Source organism: Bombus terrestris, chromosome 2 (genome assembly GCF_910591885.1).
Source record: "Bombus terrestris chromosome 2, iyBomTerr1.2, whole genome shotgun sequence".
Taxonomy (NCBI): Eukaryota; Metazoa; Arthropoda; class Insecta; order Hymenoptera; family Apidae; genus Bombus; species Bombus terrestris.
In genome coordinates, this window is record NC_063270.1 from 15,097,161 (window position 1) to 15,117,791 (window position 20,631).

Here is a 20,631-nt window from a genome sequence, read left to right on the forward strand (position 1 = left end):
AATTCAACTTTTTACATTCAAAATCAAATCCAAATTTAGGTTTTTGGAATTCAAAGTCATTTCTGTTGTAAATTCAATTCGCACTTTCAAATATAAATTCAACATTTTAATCTATTCTTTAATTAATATGTTCAATTAATATATTCAATTTTCCAGTATAAATTCAATTCGTTTCAATAGATTGAGGAATCTGGAAGACAATCCTCGTTTAGAACCTTCAATCCTCCTACCTACATTTCCTCCCGCAGCCGTATCAAGGCACTAATGAATGCTAAAACAGCGGGCCGGTGTTCGAAATTCCGCCCATCCGATTGTCATTTGGCATTCACTCGCGGCGCGTGCGGAGATTAAATAGTCAGCGAGTAGCTCGTCAAAATTCACCAACTCCCGCCTTCTAATTGTGAGCTCACCGCGAAGCTTTTAAAGGCTGGCCCCTCGTATAACGATGATTTACGTTGTGATCCTGCGGAGAGCCCCGAACAGAGATGTCCTTTATACGAGCGCGGAAAGCTTCTCTTTGTCGTGATCGCGCGGATATCAGAAGCTTTACCCATCCATTGTTCCGGCGTGCAAGCGCGCACAAAAGGTTCGGGCGCTCGCGTGTGTTCGTCCGCCTCGCGTGCACGCACCATTCCGTGCGAATACATTATCCGCAACGTGTCTGTTTCTATCCCGGAGCGATCGCGAGAGGAGACTCATTCCACGCGAGAAATTGCTTAGTAACGCGATCGCGATTTGTTACCCAGTTGAGAATAGTAGGAGGCTTAGAACGATGAGCATAATGTGTATGGTGGAAAATTCAGCAATCAGAGAAGAAGAAGCGAAGGGAAACTAATCGCTCTGGAGCGTTTCCGATTGATTGTATCTGCTCGAAGCCACTTGCGAAAATTAGATTGCTCGAATTAATTACGTATGCCAATCGTCGTATCGGTCAATCTCTTACAAAATGGTGCGCGACTCCAGAAACACGTTGCTTAAGATAACCGATGCCGTCGTAGGATCAAACTTCCAAGAAATTATGTGTGAGTTTAATTTAGTAATGAGTCTCGTTTGTTAAATATCAAAAAGTTATCTGATATATATATATATATATATTTTCTTTAAATAAAATGTTAACTCTTTAAAAATATATAAAAGGAATTAAATCTAACTAGAAAGTAATCTAAATCTCACAATTAATCATTCTGGAATAATTAAAAACATACACCTTTCATTCTCCCGGACGAATATTCATACACGCTATTCATAACACGCGAAGATCAGTAGTATCGTTCTCCAATCCTTAAGTTACGTGCGTCTCGATGAAAACGTCACCACCGATCATGATCTCATGGTCAGGCATAATTTCCCTGTTAATTATAATTTACCCTGAAAGTGGTTCGGCGTGCGTGTCTCGCAGGCGTGATTAATACATCAGCTATAGGCTTTCTCGACTGAAAAGTTCCATTACCTTCTTCGTGATCGTAATTGGCCGCGGATCACGGCGTAAAGTTTACACGAGGAAGGGTGCCGCTGGCATTTTTCGTTTATCGTCCCATGAACGCGTGCACGCGCCGCGTTCCGTCCAAGAGTAATAGTCGTTTCTCGTGCTATAAGAGCCCACGGTTACACGTGGAATTCCAGTAAATCGCAGTGATCAATCGCGACCCGCTAAATTGCGGGTAATTAATTGGCCACAGCACCGGGCACTTCACGGCGAATCGATAGTCAACTTATTCAACGAACGCGCGAATAATTTGCGTTCTTCTGACGCGTTCCGTTAGAGTGTTCCACCTGGACGACGTTATTACACGCGGATCGATGAGAACGAGCTGCACTTTCATTCATTGATCCTTTCGCAGTGTAACCACGAGAGAGGTTCGAGAATGAAAATGAGTTCAACGAGCAACTCTTGCTCGTTTACGGCTAAAGAAAAAGTTACGATATACAAAGACTCGCGTTAGTATTCGCGCATTAGTGGGCACGTTTTGCGAATATATTATGCGTTATATGAAATATTTTGAAATGTCATTGTCATTGTTACGAGACTCGGGCATTGTGATTATATTGAAGTAAAATGTGAAACAAACATTAAAATATACATATATTAGGAGTATTTGGCATATGTATCTGCGTATTTTGCAGAGATCACAAAAAAATTTAAGCGATCAACTATCCATTATACGAATAAATCTCAATACTGAGCTCAATTTTAATACTTATTATTTTTTTAATTTTCTTTTTAATATATATTTGCAATAAATATCCTTTAATTTCTATATGCATATGTATGTTTCCAGATTGGTTTCGTATTTTATCACAGCTGTGTTTACTTACAATGTCAATGAAAACATGCTATATAATTTCATAAATTAGCGTAGCTGGCCTAGTTGTGCTCTGTGTTTGATAGGATAAACGATAAAATAATAAAACGTTGCCCCAGAAAAAATTACTGTTCTTAGGAATTAGATAGAATAGAAAGAAATGACTTTTCCCCATTTTTTATTCGAATTAGTGCAGATCACGTTAAAATCATTTTCCTGTCCATCTATTTTCAATATCTCCGATATCTCGTATTTAAATCTCGAAATGGAATTATGGTTTTAAATTGAGATCTGTAAAAAATTGTCTCTACTATGTTCGATCACTGTATGACGTATTTAACGAACCAATCAATGTGTGTATTGATTAAAGATTTCATATAGTGGATTATTCGATTTATACGTTATCTTCGGATTTATTAAATGTGAAATATAGGCTCGTGAAAGTATTTGAACATTTAGCATAGAAAACTGTTATGTCTATATTACATGTGTTACATGAAATATTTTGGTATTTCATTAGCACAATGAGATACGATTGCCACGATTATATTGATATATTTTGAAACCAATTTGAAAATGTGTATAGAAATTACAAGATATTTACTGCAAGTACATACGTATTTTGCAGAGATAACGCAAATATTTAGACGGTCGATAATCAAATATATTAATAAACCTCGGTATTCAGTGTGACCATCTTTAACGTTTATTACGTATATGGTTAAAATGATTGTTCATGAAAATGCAAATTTCTCGTTAAATGTATGTTTGCGGTAAATATGTTCTAATTTCTATGTAGCTACAATTTCAAATTTTATCAGTATAATCGTGATAATCGGGGCTCACAATAGCGCTAATAAAATTTCGAAACGCTTTTTGTAACACATAGTGTAGGATCACAGAACGCTATATATTTCATAGAGAGTTTCATAAAGCGCGCTCGTTTACTGATGCCAGAGCGTGATTGGTCGAAAGATGATAGGCGGAAGAAGCAGTCGGCAGAGTTTTAAGCGAGCGAACGCATCTCGTACGGTTATCGTATTTTATATTTATTTCCAAGATACTTGTGTTCAATTCGAGCATCGTATCTCTGTGTCTACCGAATCACATTTACGTCTGAACTAGTGCGTTTACTACAGGGAAAGATACATATTGCAGAATATATTCGTATTGTGTTGCACAACCTGCATACAAGTGTTCGAATACCTTCGTGAGCGAATTTTCTAAATCGATAGCAAGTATACGATTATCGACGTGGTAAGACATCCGAATGATATTTACATTAAATAATGTAAACGTAAATACGCTTCGTTTCCTCCTCGACTCGGTCGCTCAAGGCGAACTTCGAGTCGTGTATACGAGAGGTTAGTCGTGTTTTGTCTCGCGTTTCAGTAACATCGTGCCATGATGTGCCTCGCGTCGCGTGTAGCAAGTATACATAAGTGTTTCGCTTCTCATTTCTCATTCAATGCGCTTAGAATCTTACACGCGAGTCTTACCAACTATAACTTGCATTGTATCGTGGTGATCGCGTTTAATATGCGAACCGTTTACGTCACTGGCCTCGGTATGTGTTTTGTGAAGTCTGAGGGACTTATCAAGAGAGAGACCAGATCCTTGTTGTCTACGATGCTTTAGAGGGAATTATCGACGAGCAGATTCGCATGCTAAGGCAAGGCAAGAAATTGAATGCAAATACAGGTGCGGTAGTTACTCGATCGTCGCGTAATTAACAAAGTCGGTATTAAATTATTCTATTCTATAAGTTTTTGACGGAAATATTAGATTGGTGGATATGAGATTTCGTTTCTTCAAATAACCTCAATCGCAGTTTCCTTGAAGCATAAATTTTATCGATATTTTTGTATGACAGTGTATTCTACCAATGATAAGCTAATTACATTATTATAGTTTTATAGAAATTTATTATTTTTAAAAGTGTATTCTCTCTGTCATAGTCCGTATATTTAAAAAATTATTTACAATTAGAATAGAGGATTTCTTTAACTGGGCCAAAATGCTAAATATGTGTCTTGAAGAACTTTCGCCTCAGTTTTCCGAAATTTTAGCTGATGTAATAAAAATCATATAAGTATTTTGATTTAAAATACTCACTTTACTATTGTAAATTGAAATACTGAAAACTTTATATTATTATATTTTTATTGGAAATACTCTTAACAGTATGTATGTGATTTATAATAAATATCCTCTTTCTTAATGTAAATTTCAAAGAAAAGGCATTTCATATACACATGTCCTATAATGCGAAAATAATGAGATATCGCTTGCAATACGCGTTAAATACTGTCGTATAAAGTATAAAATAAATCCAATATAATTTTAGATCTCCTTTTTAAAAACCTAATATTATTTCGTGTTCATGTATGCATAGGAAAGTTAATACGTATAACTTCGTTTATATGAATGAAATTTTAATTAATTCTTGTTTAAATGAATCCGTGTTGATTAAATCCACTTATCTGAACGTCCTTTTGTATTATATGAATTCCAGTAATATAAATGCTTACTGTTAGACACAAAAACGCAGTTCTAATAAAGTTATACAATGAGATTATAAAGACGTATATAAATAAATAAATAAATAATTTATATAATATACATTTTAAAGATTTCCTTCTTATATCTAAACTATTATAATCTATGGTCGGCTGTAAAAATATTTCAATAATATATTACGATATATGCGTAAAAATTTGCTAAGTTCTCGAATACTTTCGTAAACCAGCACGTATTTACATAATTCTCACATGACGCAGTTTCATATAACAAAAATATCCTTTGCCTTGAGTGGGCGTCTCATATCATATTTATATCTCGGTGTAAACAAAGTTCGTTCTCTTCGAATAACAATATTCCATCGAACAAGAAGCAAAATTCACTCACTGATTCACCAATTTTTTGCTTTTATTTTACAATACGCGGCTTTCAGAAATTCATCTATAGTTTGTAGTCCGTTCTATCGACTTTGTACACACACACACACACACAAACACACACACATCTACTACATAGTAAGCAATTCCGAACAGTTCGTCATAGCAAAGCGGGCCAACTTTTCCTTATCGCAACTTCGTTACATTCGGTTTATATCGTGGCTTTTGCGCCGCGTGACCGCAACACATCACATGGTTGAAAAGCGTAAAACGGATTTACCATGGAAAATCTTTTTGGAGTCACAGTTGACAATAATACGATCCGCCAGAGAAAACACGACCATTTCGCTGCCTGTTTATCCGCGTCTTTGATGTCTACCAATTTACGCGAATCGAATTTGTCGCGAATCCTCACATCCCCTTTGGGAGGAAAGACATTCCTAGAAAGTTAGTTCTTTTACACATCTTGCTGCATCCCTAGGGAATTTTTGACATGTACAGTAACTCCACATTTGATCGTCGTGCAAAAAGAATTGAATTTTTGTACAGTAAATCCACCGACGATTTTCAACTCGTCATCGTTTCATAAGACAGATGATAAATCAGCTGCATCAAAGAATTCTTTGGACAATATATTAATGATGTTATAACACCACATCGTGTATTTGTCATTCGATTGATTTCATCCCTTCACATAGACCTTGCGTCATTATCGCACTGCACATTTTATTTTTATCAATATTTAATAGTAAATAATGAAGTATCAAATTGTATCGCAGATACGTATAGTATACAAGATAATTGATAGAAATAGTTGAAGGATACGTGTGAGTTTGAGATATTTGGATTTTTAAGTGCCAGTATTTAACAAACGCGATTTGTATTGTGAAGTTTCGTCCTATTTTGACTTGTAGAGACACCCTTTAAATTTTCTCCCATTTGTTACCGTATACGATATCCACGATTTCAAGATTCTAGAATCTACCCTTGGCGAATACAGAGATTTAACTGTAGACAAAGGTGCTACTGGTTTATTCATAAATTTGTCACAGAATATTTCTCGCTTATTCGTGATTTCTCTTCGTCGAGAGCATCGAAGGGTGCCTTCTCTATGCGAAACGGGCGAGTGATTTTTGAAACGGTCCGAAACACGAGCGTTTTAGAGTTCGTGGAGAATGTCGACTGTCGAGAAGTCGTGGAAGTCAGCGACAATAAATCATGAATATTAAAGGAAGAAGCGCCGCTGGATTTTCCTCCCGGTACTCGTCCTTCTGATAAGATTATATTCAAAGGGAAAAAGGATACGAAACTTGGGGCGGATTGAGGGTACAGATAAATTAAAACCCGCCTGCATAGGTAGACAGCTCCATAATTTAAATGCAAATCAGTTTTTAGTCAATCGGAGAGAGGTGCCGTTCGTTTAGCCGACTCTGTACGTCTCAGCATAGTGCGACTTCTTTCTTCCTTTCTTCGCCACTCTTCTTCACAACTTCCTTCTTAGTGAAACGGAACAAGGAAAAAAAAATAAGAGAGGAGAATAAAGTAATCGCTGCCGACGACTATCGCGGTGATTTGCATATTGCAATTTCAATCGGGACCGCCGCGTGGCGAAAAAATGCAATTAAGGCCGTTCGGTGATGGAAATTAAGTCAAGATTACGGTTTCTTACATAACGGAGTTTTCTTTATTAATTCGATTCGCGATAACTTATCCGAACGTCAACCATTATTACGGTCACAATACCCGTCTGCTAAAATACGAGCCTCTGAATAAACACACAAAAGAACAGCATGCGCGTTCGAATCGATCCGAACGACTTATCGAAAGCCTCGAATCTATCGCGACAAGTTTTACAATCCGCGAACAGTCTCATATATTCATTCGTCTTTGGAATATCTACAAATCCAGGTTCGTCCACTCGTGGAAATACAACCAGATAAATATGACCTGATATTTATTACGACGAGGAAAGTATCGTGGGAAATGGTCGGTGAATGGTTGGATGTTATTCTGTCGCGAAACTACTTATTTCACCGACGAGTTCCAACGAAGGGTTGATTCGGTTCACCAGGAAAACTCATGGCGCGCGTGTCCTACCCGGCGGATTCATGAAATCGATAAAGAAGAAGAGGACACGGAAAAGAACACACTTTCGAGCAATCCTGTTTCCAGCGTCCATCGAATTTCCAGTTCCAGCTCGTAGCCAGTTCGAGATACAGACGCGGAAGGGGGGAATCAAAATGAGCGGTGGAAAACCGGTCGACCGTCGCTCGTGATGGCCCTGATGGAAATTCCGACGAGACGAGAAAAGGGTGGACGAGCTACCGTAGAAACGATGCCCGTTGGAAAATGGGAATGGAGAACCGAATTGATTGGGGATCTCGCAACCAATCCTTTCTTTCTTTTCTTCTCCGTTTATTCCGTTTGTTTCGATCTGTTTCTTCCATCCTTACGATGGGTCGTTTAATTTCCACCGTATAATTTCACATAGCGAAAGCGGAAGCTATTAAACAAAACACCGAGAGAACAGGCGCGTGATAATTAAGAGACACAACCTTGTGTCTGCCACCCGGTAGACGTAACAGACCAATGACACTGTTTATCTACAAATGCAAAACGAGGCGGTTTGCTTGGCAGAGACGAGGCGCCGTTGGAGCGTGGGCTGTGGCTCTGTTGCGTTTAAACACGATATCTGTTGCCGGGTAAACGCCGCGATCCCCCAATGTTTTTGCTTTGTCCAGTTTGACGCTAGAATTTTAATGGGGTCACCGTTTACGGAAAATAGCAGGTTTTTCGAAACTAGAACGTGTTAGACGATGCTATGCTATCCGTCGTTTGTAACACGTTAGGCAGGCTTGTGCTTTTTGTCCCTTGGAACAAATGATCCGGTAACAAAGTATCGAATCGAGCATTCAACCGATGAAAGCTTCGAAATTTTCAGCGTTCCAGGCTACAGTCTCTGTGTAGATGAAACAAAAACGCGTACAGACAATAGTATAATTAATAGCGGGGACAATAAATGTTTTATAATTTCGCGAGAACAAAGAACGAGACGTAATGGTGTAGTTAATAGCGAGATCTCGCGTTTATTCGCGAAACAACGCGGTGTTCGAACGGTAGTGTGTTACTCGTCGCTTTCTTCTGAAAATACCATGGAATCGGTTTAATTCGCTTTTAAAAGTAAATCCTTCCACAAAATACGCCCTCCATGGTAAAACAAAGACACCGTATTACGGGATCGAAATACGACGGAGAGAAGGAAAAAAAAAAGGAATAAAACACGTGCGTTGATCGACGCGCGATCAACTATTCTGATCGTATCGCGGACACGTACAAAAATTCGCCCCTGGACGTTCGATTGATGGACCGATTAAATATCTGATCGGATATGCGTCAGTTATCGAGCGGGCCTCGAAATGTGAATTGCCAACAATCTTGCCCGCTTCGAATACGCTTGTATTTGCATGGGAACGCGTTAAATGTATAAAATCCAGTGAATAACATGATTGAATGGTAGATAAAAATCGTAGAACCAGTTTTTATACACGAATAATTCATTTTATGTAATCAAGTACATATTTAAACATATGTATTTCATGTAATTAATTGTATAGAATTATGTAATTAATCGAAGAATCACAGATTGTAGCCAGATTACCAGATTAATGTACAGAACACGATAATTTTTTAAATCGAAGTAACGCGTAATTATATAATTTTATATAAAATTATACGATCGATATTGCATAGAATCGTTTCTTTTATCTGGGAGGATCTCAATTATATCCTCTAATAACGTTAAGCCGAAGAAAGAAACGCCAGTTTATCATCGTGACTTGTTCGTTATATGTATATATATATATAATCTTCACACGGAGTTTCCCGACTGTGCGATTTCTAGAAATCCGAGACGGTTTCGAGTTCGCGAATAAAGAAGAACCAATCGATCGAACTTTTCTTTTTAATCTGATACTTCGTAATCCGTTCTCCTTGGCGCGATACCGGTGTTTGCACAACAGCTTTCTTCCATTTCGTCGCAAGTTCTTCAATTCTGGCTTGATTGGATTAAAAGGTTACATACCACTATGACAAAGGGAGAAAAAGCAACGAGAGAAAGAGGGTAAAAAGTAAATAAATAAACATGGAGGTGGTACAAACAGCAGTGTGTACCAGTGCGATTTCAATAGGTACTATTCTTGTCCGCAGTAATGTCGCGGCGTGCGTCGCACCGCGTATTCGCGATCGTTTTGTTTTTTCATCGATCACTCGACAATAGCACAGGGGAATATCGATGGAGCTGCATAGCTCGGTTGATCGGTTCGGATGAATCGCGTCAAAAGTTTTTTTCGCATGCCCGCAAAAATCGAATATCCCGGCGTTAGGCTCGAGTTTGCAGTTTCGCGCGAGTGCACATTGGTCTCTTCACTCGCGCACATATACATATTTTGGGTCGAGGCTAGGTCGAGGCTCATTCGTTCATGCACCTCGTGTACCTTCTCTTCTTCCGCTCTTCTTTTTTTTTTCGAAATCGTTGTTACTGTTGTTGTTTTCGTTCGTTGTATTGTTTCGCTTTAATGAAAGAACAAAAAACGCGGAAAGAATTCGGTTGCGATAAGGTCAAGCGTGGCGTTGTAATGACATCGCGTCGAACGAAAAAATAGAAAAAGGAAAAAAAGAGAGAAAGGGAGCGAAAGAAAAAGGGGAGAGAAAATATGCAGAAATCGCGAGCGAGTCTCGAGGGCGGTTACAGTAAGAGCACGTGGAAAGTTTTAATAACGTCGTTGCAGGGTCCGTTGAAAGACGCGAACTGAAAGGTTGAATTGTAGCCGGTTGGTTCCTTTGATCTGCCGCGAAATTGCGCGCACTATTTGTCCAATCTCATTAGCCGTTCGGTCGACTACAGTTTTAATGACTTTTTAATTCGAAGCTGACATTAATTCGAGGCGAATATTAAAATCCCTTCGATGCCAGAGAACGCCAGCCTCCGGAGAACAAGGGGCAGATGGAACTTTTCCAACGAAACTTTTGACTCGGATAGCACATGGTTCGTCGCCTGAAAGTGATTCTCCATCATCCCCTTCTCTTTCTTCCTTTCTTTCTTTTTCTGTGTCCGTTTTCTGCTCTCGACGAATCGTCGCTGAATACGACAAAAATATGGTAGGATGAGCTATTATTGCCTCTCGGTGATAAGTTTCTTTCTCCTCTTCCCTGGAGTAGAGCACGATATTGCTTCACCTGGATCGCTCGACGAATATCCGTGAAAATATGTCCTGTAACGACACTCTGGCCCTCGCGTTGGCTCGACGGACAATAACAAGGGTTGGAAGTATCCTGTGGGACACCGAGCATCTATTTCGAGAGTGCAAAACTTTGTAGAGGAGTTTGTGTTCCGTTTCCTCTTATTCTCTGCTCCCCCATCTCTTTCTCTCTTTCTAACTTTTTTTCACATCCCGCTTTTTCTCTCGACCTTTTTGGCCTCATTGTACGATACCTACGATACATCTTCGCTTTTCAAGCGAGTTAAACCGACCGAGAATGGAGAGGGTGGCAACTTTGTCGCGCTAATTCTATGGCATATGTTTAACGCGAGTTGTACCCTTATGGGGTTATGTGTCGCTTGTTCCGTGCGGTGAGATCTGAGCTTTGGGAGTTGCGCCCCAGTTTGGCCGCAAGTGGAAATCCGCCAGACAAATGACCGAAATTTGAAGAATTTATGGATTCAGGGAATTCTATCAAATTTTCCGGAGCGCGGCATCATGTTCGAGTCTGTATGCCGATTCAGTTTGAAACAAGGAGAGACTATAAAGAGGGGAGACCATCAGAAACTTTCGTCCCTTTGTCTCGCGAGGGTATACGTTTTTAAAAGCGGTATGTATAACAGTAATTTTGTTACGTCTGGCATTTGCTTTCTTCCGTCGTACTCGCGTTTAATGTAAAAGAAAGCTCGCTGCTTTCAACGAGATTTCTTTATTATTTATGTTATAACGTGGCCCTTCCAAAATTTGATGCGAATCACGCATTACGTCTCTCGTATTTCTTCGTCAACTTCCATTTTCCAAACGAAGTTTTTGCTTCGGTTAAAGAACAGCGACGACTCTCGAATCGTTGACTCGTATCACTGTACGAAGCGGTGAAATGCTAGTCGCGAAAGCCCTTTGCGTTTCCTGTTTTCGGCATTTTGCAAAACCGGCAGACTCGTTTGCGTGGTTGAAAAACTGTTGAGCCCACTGTGTTACCGGGCGTGATGACATTTAACGAACATGTTTCTCTTCTGACTATCTGACCCGACATCGCAATCTTCGAACACGGTTCTTTGACGTGAAAGATCACGTCTACCGGTGCGCAAATTGCAGACAACCGGCGTTCCTGGATCTTTCTACCCTTTCTCTTTTTTTTAATTAAAAAGTCTTCTGATCTCCCGTGAAGCGGGGAGCGACAAAGAAACGAGGTCGCTTATAATAAAGGAGAGCGTGTAACGCGTGGTGAAATCTGTAACCAGTGGAATCTGTCACGATTCGATTATCGTCGACAATTTGCCATGAGATACTTTGATCCCTTTTTAGGGACTGTCTCATTTAAGTCACTTTCGTGTGCTTGGTCGTGTAATAGATGACGCTAATTGATTATCCGAGAGGAAAATGCAGCCACGTTTAGATTACATCGTTATACCACGATGACTAACTTTAACAGTACCCTAAACCGATTGATCTCCAAACTTTTTCGGTTCGCGACGTCCAAAATCTGAACAGCTATTTATCCGATCGTTACAACGCGCAGTTGACACGTCTTATCTATCATTGCACTGAAAAAATCTGATCTTGCATCTAAAATCACACGGATTAAGTCATTTCGTTACAAATATCGAAATACATTGGAATATTGAAATATCGGAATCACGGAGCACAGTTTTGGAACTACCGCGTCAATTCATCAAAGTTTCCAATACTGCGGGGAAAACTAATGTATACAATTAGAAAAAGAAACGCGACGAAAGATAGGTACAATTTATACACAGGAAATTCTCGGCGAGGACGATTCTCAATCTTCGTCGGCTGGCACGAGCGACACCGTTCAGCCAGGGTGCTGAATCCGGTGATTTATGAGCCGGTATTTAAATAAATTAATGGTCGGGCAGGACACGTGAATGCTTATCGGCTGTATCGTGCCATGGTGACTCGTATGCATGGGAAATCAAGGCGGCTGCAACAGCGAGAACTAGGGAAAAAGGAAGGAAGGATCGCGGTCGAGCTGACACGGTTTGTCCTAAATACGAGGAAAATGCGTTGGCATGGCGGTACACGTCCCAGGTGAACGTAAGTGGCCACGAAGTCTCCGAGTTTCTGCCGGTTTCCGCTTCTGGAATTCGTTCACGCGACGTTAATTTTCTTCGTAGAAAAGTATGTTACGGCGAGGTGAGGAAAACGAACCCCGTAAGAAAGGAAATATGAAGTGTACACACCGGACCTGGCTTGAAATTGATGAAGCAGGGGATGAAAAAGATACCTGCGCCAGTGTTCGCGCCTTGTTCTACTCTTTGTCCACCGCGCCGAATCACTTATCCTCTACCCAAACTCCCTTGCCCCCCCGGTAACCAATGAAAACGTCGTTTCAATCTACCGTAAGGAAGAAGAATTACGTTGCTCGCGGTAAAATATTTCTATTATCTCGTAGTCGGTTTCTTTTGTGATAGTGGTGTGGCACGATAACAGAAAAATTATAATGTGTGGGAAATATATTGGTTGGAACGATGTTAGTCTAAGCAGAAGGAAAGGTACGAAGTATTTCTTGGTTGATTTTTTACTGATAGTTTTTTGATGCTAGGTTCGAAATGTATAGTGTTTGAGTTGGTAATCTAGAGCGTGAGAAGATTCGGTTAACGAAACTGTTGGAACAAAAATCGGATTCTCGTTTGAAGAATAAGCGGTACACAACTTGACCTACATTCACTGAATTATCTGTAGATTTTTTCGTTTCGAGTTTTGGTTGTAAAAAGGTTCAAAGTCCTGGATAATCTACGCTTATTAACTACTACATCGTACGTGTATGTACACATACTCTTCAGGATAAGACGACTAAATCGAAACAACGATCAGATTTAAGTGTAAGATATCATTATATCAATCGATGATATTACAGGATTATATTATATGAGACGTATTTAAATAGTTGGACATATTTGAAATAATTTTTATATAGATCCATTATAATGGATGAAAATGAAGGGAATAGACATCGATTAAGGTTCACCTGTTGTTGCCTCTCTTTCTCGCGTCACGAAATTTCAGTCCACCAGATCAGTTCCTCGTTTCGTTATACGGATTAGATTAGTCTCTTCTTATCGTTGGTTATATTAATGATACTGCAAGGATGTGCATAAGTTACCCTCTCACGACACCGTGTCACGTACTTTAAATGCAAGAAGGTTTGTTAACCGCGACACAGCACAGCCGAGGGAAAACGCGACCACGACACGGCCGGCACACGGGTTAAGCTGACGCTCGTATAATTCCATCACGTTCCCAGGCGGAAACTGGAATTTGATTTTCTTGATATTTTGTAAGGCGCCGAGTCACCATCGTGCGACTGCCGCGTGACTAACAACGTTAAAAACTGAACCATGCCGAGTGCTCGAGATTTAATTACATAACGCGTTAATCCAGAATAGAATGTTGAAAATACGACTAAAGAGAACGGAGCTATTCAATTAGAAAAGTTAAGCTGGCTGGAAGTTTATATCGCGTTGAACTTTCGATAAACTTACGTTTTTAATGAGTATGTTCTACGTATTTAATAATTGTGATGTTCTTGAAGCTAGAAATGACCAACGCATAATTTCTCATGGAAATTTTATGGATCTACGATATCTATGGATGAAGATTTACTTTTTCCCTTGTATCATATATATTCCCATATACATACAATTTATTTGGAATATTTTAGTTGGAATAAATTTTTACAACTTAGTCGTTGATAGTTAAAGACAAATATAAAGATAAATTAGCAGAGTCAGCAGGTAGTCCTTCTGCACAGTAATAAGACGAGAAATGAAAAGACCTGCCGAGAAATCTGAAATATTACCGCGTAGGTGTTGTTTGCAGGTTCACGAGCTGTCCGCTGCAGCGGCAAAGGGTAGAAAGAAATTACTCCGCGTGACAAAGTGCAAAGTGTGCCGCGCGTTACACGAGCGAGCCAGCTCGCGTCGGGGATTTCTGTGAAAATATCACCGAAACCGCATAATTAATCGTACTGAAAATAGGAAAGTGCGCGAATGTCACTTAGATATATTCGTGTGCTCGCTGACTCTGGCCGTGGAGTGCACTGCCGAGAAAATTCGGTTAGGTTCAATTAACAGTGCACACTGCTACCTTTTCCATGCGCCGCTAAAGCTATTCTAGGCATATCGGGACGAAGTTAGATGGTAAATATAATACTGAAAATAGGGAATCGTGGAAATATTCGAGATACGTAGGTACTTTGAATGTGTATCTCTAAGCACTCGAGCGAATCGTTGTTATCCGGATCTTTCACACGGGAAGAGAATCTAGTGTCACGCGAATGACAAATAATTGAGATTTTTATAGCAGTGGTATTTTATGCGAATAATAAGTCGTATTATATATCTACCTGTGAAAAAATGTCGAATATTTCCGAGACTTCTATTTTATTCTATTTTACCTCGCCACGTCGTTTTTCCGTATTCTGTCTTACTGCTTCTGTGCCTTTTGAACTGGGATGTAAAAATCAGAACAGAATTTGAGTCACGCTGGTATTTCTTTGCGTTTAAATGCGATTGTTGGGAAGATATGTATAAGTGGAATTTTATATTTAGTATAAAAGAGTCCTGTCAGAGAGCTGTCCTCGTGTCGCTGAGTAATAGCAGCGTAACAGCGATTCGTAGCTTGCTACTAATATCTAATCATTAACGTTAGAACTACCAAACTCAGATTCCAGATATTTGTTTCTGCGATTATTAGAAGTATTCGGATGCTGCTTGTAAAATTGGTTTTGACTTTTATTGGCAGAGAAATATGTATAATTATTTACATCTATTTATATCTATTATACCACTGGAGTTATGATCACATACATTAATTTTAATTGTTTAATTAATTTCAGTTAATTAATTTCAATTTTAATTTACACTTATTAATTAAATACATGACTCCTTCTTCCGTATTTTAGAACGAATACCACTTTTTAATTTCACACGATGTTCTCTGCAATACTTCTTCTACGCGATTTTATTTCTCTGATTGCTTTTTCAATACTAACTGGTATTCTATATGATACATATGATGTGTCATCGGCTTCGAATGAATTAATATAAGATCTAATCAGCAACTAGTAACCACCGTGATTCATTTACACAATTTATTTCTATTATGTGTATATTTTTGTAATGCTGGAAACATGGAGATATAGAACGCACTTTCTCTGAGTATTCTTTCTTTCTCTATTCTAAAATGTTTTTTTTAGGATTCGCACTCAGTATCCTTCCACGTCTTAATTTCAAACTCTCGATTTGTCCATATACATACATAACTCTAGTACGCAAAACTCAGTAGAAAAATTCATAAATAATTGGCCAAGATTCTCGTACAATTACAATAGTAATTTCTATAACTCTACTGTGACCGAGCAATTTATAGGGTTGCAAAGATGACACGATCGATCAACTCAATGGCTGACCACGAGCCCATGGAAACAATATCGCATGGAAAAGTAAAATCGAGTTATTCGTCAGAAGGTTGCACTTAATTTCTCCGAACCACTCTCTTCGCTCTTATTTATCGTTCCCTTTGAATGTCAATCTCGTTTAATTCTGATTGATCGCCACGACGAATCGATAGTCAGTATTATATCAGTAGGATTGTCTGACAAAGAGTCTTCAAAGGAATTACGAAGATCGGAAAGACGGACCGCATATTATTTCGCGCCGTGACGCGACGTCTTCTCTCCGAACTAATTTAATTATGCCGAGCCCGTGTGCGAACGCGGAACAAAGTGCAGGGCAAAGTAGGCTCGGGGTAAGGGGCAGGGTACAAAATCCTTTTAATTGATCCACTGCTTTTCCCCTCCGATGAATCTTCCGAAGCTCTATCGTCATGGAATAAGAGATTCATTTGTATTTCACTGATCAAACTCAATGAAACACCTCTTCTATTGCTCGATATTTCAAACGGATAATCCTAAAAAACGCAGCCTCGATATGTCAGTTTCCCGATTCAGTTTCGTTAATCACTCGAAGACTGGCCGTGAATTCGCATGATTCGGCGCACATAACTGAGTATGCCGGTGTTAGTGTAATAAACAGATCTGGATTAATAAAAAGTAACTTTAAGGCTCGGTGCAGCCGAGAGATTCGCGGTAGCGTCACCGTCGCTTTTGCGCGTCTAATTTTTGAGTCGATGCAGGTGAGCGGTTTGCGTTAATTTGCCGCCACCTTTTGCGTTTCCGTGCGAACCACTTCCTAAGATTCTGTGACGTCTTACAATGAAAATTGCCGCGACGGTGACGTTACCGCAAACCGCTCTTCTGCACTGGGCCTAAGAATGCTTTGTTGGGAACACTTCCCACGAAGACATCGACTTTCCAAAGCTTTCCACGTCTACGTTAATTACGTGTTTTCGTCGCTTTTAATTATATCGATTAGTATGGTTCCGTTTGATCGAGCATCTCGCCTGGAGATTCCATAGACGCTAAGCAAATATGAGACAATATAATTTACAAGTTAATTACACCTTCGTACATCACCGCTTGGGTAACCGGTAATTAATAATTGCTTGATCAAAGCGGCGCGATCGAGCAGGTAGCCTCCTTGTTGACACTTCCGTAACTGTAACCGTAACTTGCCTCGATTGCCTCTTTCCTGACAGTGTTTACCCCGCGAAAGAACATCGCGAAGTACTCGTTTCTCGATAACGAGGCTCTCTAGGTACAGAAATAAACAGTTGTGAAAATTGAACGCTTTAAATCAATAGAATGTTAACGCGAAGCCTCGAGATAGTATTAGGGTCACACAAAACTAATCGAGATCGAGTTGGCAGTACACTGTGGATATTTAGACATTCAATTCGGGAAATTTGAAGATGCAAATATGCACAGACTATGCTAAAACATATAAAATGTTCAAAATACAATACTCTCTACCATATTTAATAGACGAGACAATTCAAAATAATTCGTAGATTTTGTGGAGGATCATCGAGGTCCTGTGGTTGACAGAATTCAAAAAATTTAAATGTTAATATTTCACCAGCAGAAGACGTCAATTGGTGTTTCAATTAATAATAATATTTATCTATGCTATGTGAGTTACGCGGAAACCACTTTGATCAACTCTATAAATTAAAAAATATAAAAACTGATGAGATTTCAGAAGCAATATACTTTAAAATCTGCATTGGAATAAGCGATTATTTGTGTTATGTTTTTACGATAAAGGAATTTATGGAAATTTGTTATCTGAGCAACGGAACGCAAACCAGCCACCTGGCTAATAAAATCGAGAAATTGATAAACTGTCAAGTTGACTTAGTTCGTTTTTTAAAACACTAAAAGCATATATACATATATGCTTTTCTCCATGTTTGTAATTTCGTATTGCGTTTAACTTTCGTAAAACAACTTGTGCAAAACGATCAATCTTTCTTTTCATTTTCCGAAAATACCCGCATCGACGTTTCTCATAGTGAAAGCACGTCGTCGATAAAATATTAACAGTCTTGTGGTGAAATTGTTCTCTGTGTTGCAATGATGTTGAAATTTTGAAGAATGTATTTTCTTAAAATCTGTACAAAAAGTGACCATAAGTTGTATCGAAACATATCCTCACTTTCCGATGAAACGCTTTTTGCCAAATTCTACATCCCATTCTCATACTATCAAGTTTCTGCAGCCATATGAAAGCACTATTGAATGATACGAAAATGTACTTGGGCTTTATTAATTGATATATAAATGCTATAATAAATTCAATGGTGTGCCAATACTTTTTTGTAGCCATTGTTATAAGGAAGAACGATTATAGAGGGAAGATCTTATCTTGGCTTTCCATCAATCAATAAACTTTACTCTCTTACCCAGTATTAAATCACGTCTACTAACGAACGAACCCGGGAATGGTCGTACTATTCCCGAAGTGGAAGGTGGCTCGACGTGCTGTAAGCATGGCTGACCGTCGAATTAGGTCAACGAGAAGAGCCGCGCGGGCTGGTTCCGGTGCTCGTTTTTCTTTGCCGCGATTTCCAAGCGTGTTTCGATCCCTGCGTGGCCGCCCGTTATTGCGTTCATTAGCGCGCTCGTGCCGCTCTCGCGCGGAGTTTCGAATCGGGCGTAATTAACCGTGTTACGGTGTAATTAATAGTCGCGGTCCTGTACCGCTAGATTCGGACGCGAGCCACTCCCAACGTCTGCAACAACGCGGGATCGGAAATGTAATGAAATTGCGTTCCCTCCTTCTCGAAACACCGATTTAAATCCCACACCCGAACAATTAACCAAAAGCGAAAAAACGAGGCTGAAAAATGTATAGCCGTAATATCGTGGCATAATTAATATTGTAAACGGTAATCTGAAAAAATAAGGTGTAACGTAAACTATATGGAAATATTTCGTTAAATGTAATGACGTCTAATTGAAGAGTTGAAATGGCAAACGGAGAAGAAATGAAATATGATTTTCGTAGCATTAGGGTGTGATGTGTGAAATCTCCGTTTTCTTCGGTTAAAATAAATATGATTTTGTTTTTGATTATAGATTATTGAAATATGGCGAAGAAAGTTATAAGTGATGGAGTAATTTATTTTAGACGTTTCGCAAGATCCTAGGTATCAATTATGATAGAAACTATAATTGAAATGGATAAGAGTCTAATCTACAAATAAATAAATTTATCTAACCTAGTTACATATTTACCATGTATGCATACTCACGTTAATCTGTGAAAATCAGCATAAAATCTCTACAAAGTGCAAGTGGAACTAACACAAATATATTTTTCACCGTTTCAACTGTTCAATTCGTGGATAATAATATCATCATCAGGTACTGTGTTCTCTATCTTTCTTCTCCAATCGACATCCTTTTATTCCCGGTTTATCTCGATCAATACTTCAATGGAGAATAAAGATGCGCGTCATCCATTGAATGATAGATATTCTAATAGCCCTATCGCGTGACAATATAAAATAGAATCGCGCGAGTAGAGAATTGTGAATTTTATTCGTCAATTTTCGACATTCGCCACTGGCCTCATAATATAATAATGTCTTCTTCAAATTGGACAACGGGTTCCGGGCCAGATAATTCGACGAATGAGAGCGAACTCAGCGAGATTTGAGAAGGAACGTGAGTTCGAAGAACTAGGCATCGTTTGGCCATTAACGCAAACAAGCACGAACTGGGAAGGAAGGCTGGTAAACGGAATCGCGAAAAACGTGGAAACGGGATCAAAAATGGCCACGAAGAGGGAACGTGGGTGGAGGAGGATGGATGAGAAGAACGGAGACATTACGTGGCTCGCGGCAAAAAGGCGAATCAAACAGGCCGTGATGATAGCAGGGGTGCTCTAATCGCATTAAATGGACCCCGACGATTCTCGATGCGAGTATCAGAGGGAGAAAGAGAGAGGGGACTCTCTTTTTCCGGGCCGTGTTGGTGCGCCCTCTCAAAATGTCTGTGAACGTGCGAGCCGGCGCACAAAATTGTGGGAAACTCGACAGGTGCGCGGCAACCCGCCCCGTACCGCCGACAGACCCCTATAAGCGCTATCTTCATCGAAGCACCAAGCCGGCAGTTAACGTTACCAAAAGTAATTTAACCTGACCGAGCTTTCATAATCACCTTTGCGGGGGCGCGTGGAAAAGAGAAAGAGGGAAAACAAAGAGGAAAGAGAAGAGAAAAATAGAAGAAAGGAGATCGGGAAAGGGTGGTAGCTACCGAGAACGGCAGAGAAACGTTTCGAATTACACGCGGATATCGCTAAAGAGGTTTCAATCGAGAACCGGTTGTGCCCGAGGATTTTCGTCGTTTCCCTCTTCTGCCTCGTGATTATTCAAATGAAGTGAAATCTTTGGGGGAGCGAACAAACCGACCAAGGTCTATTTCGGTGTAATTGAATTAATCGTCGGCTGTTTGGCTTGCACAGAATTGCCCACCGGGATAGAATACTGCGCGCTTCCATGGATAGAATCAAAGAAACCATCGAGGAGGAAAGTCGATATTCTTGAAGAAACGATACTGCCCCTTTTTCAAATCGATGTCCAATTACATTAAAAAGTCATTGGGATCCGTTAGCGTCAGACCATGTACGCCATTAATCAACGCGATTTTCATCGACGGCTGATCGCGCAACCGGCCAGATCAAAATCATTAGCCATTAAAACGTTAATTAGGAAAGAAACCATTGGTAGAAAGAGGAACGAGATCAA

The 20,631-nt window shown here is 39.6% G+C and overlaps 1 protein-coding gene across 5 annotated transcripts in view; it reads left to right on the forward strand.

The window, feature by feature from the left end:
- LOC100643312 (tyrosine-protein phosphatase 99A) overlaps positions 1-20,631 on the forward strand; it is a 427,034-nt gene that overhangs the window by 199,529 nt on the left and 206,874 nt on the right. Inside the window, exon 1 of one of the 5 annotated variants that reach the window (XM_048413711.1) lies at positions 3,953-4,004. The exons of the other annotated variants lie outside the window; for them this stretch is intronic. Within the exon in view, the coding sequence (XP_048269668.1) occupies positions 3,968-4,004 (37 nt within the window). The 5' untranslated portion in view covers positions 3,953-3,967. Of the gene's footprint in view, positions 1-3,952; positions 4,005-20,631 lie in introns of those variants that run through there. 5 annotated transcript variants of the gene reach the window in all.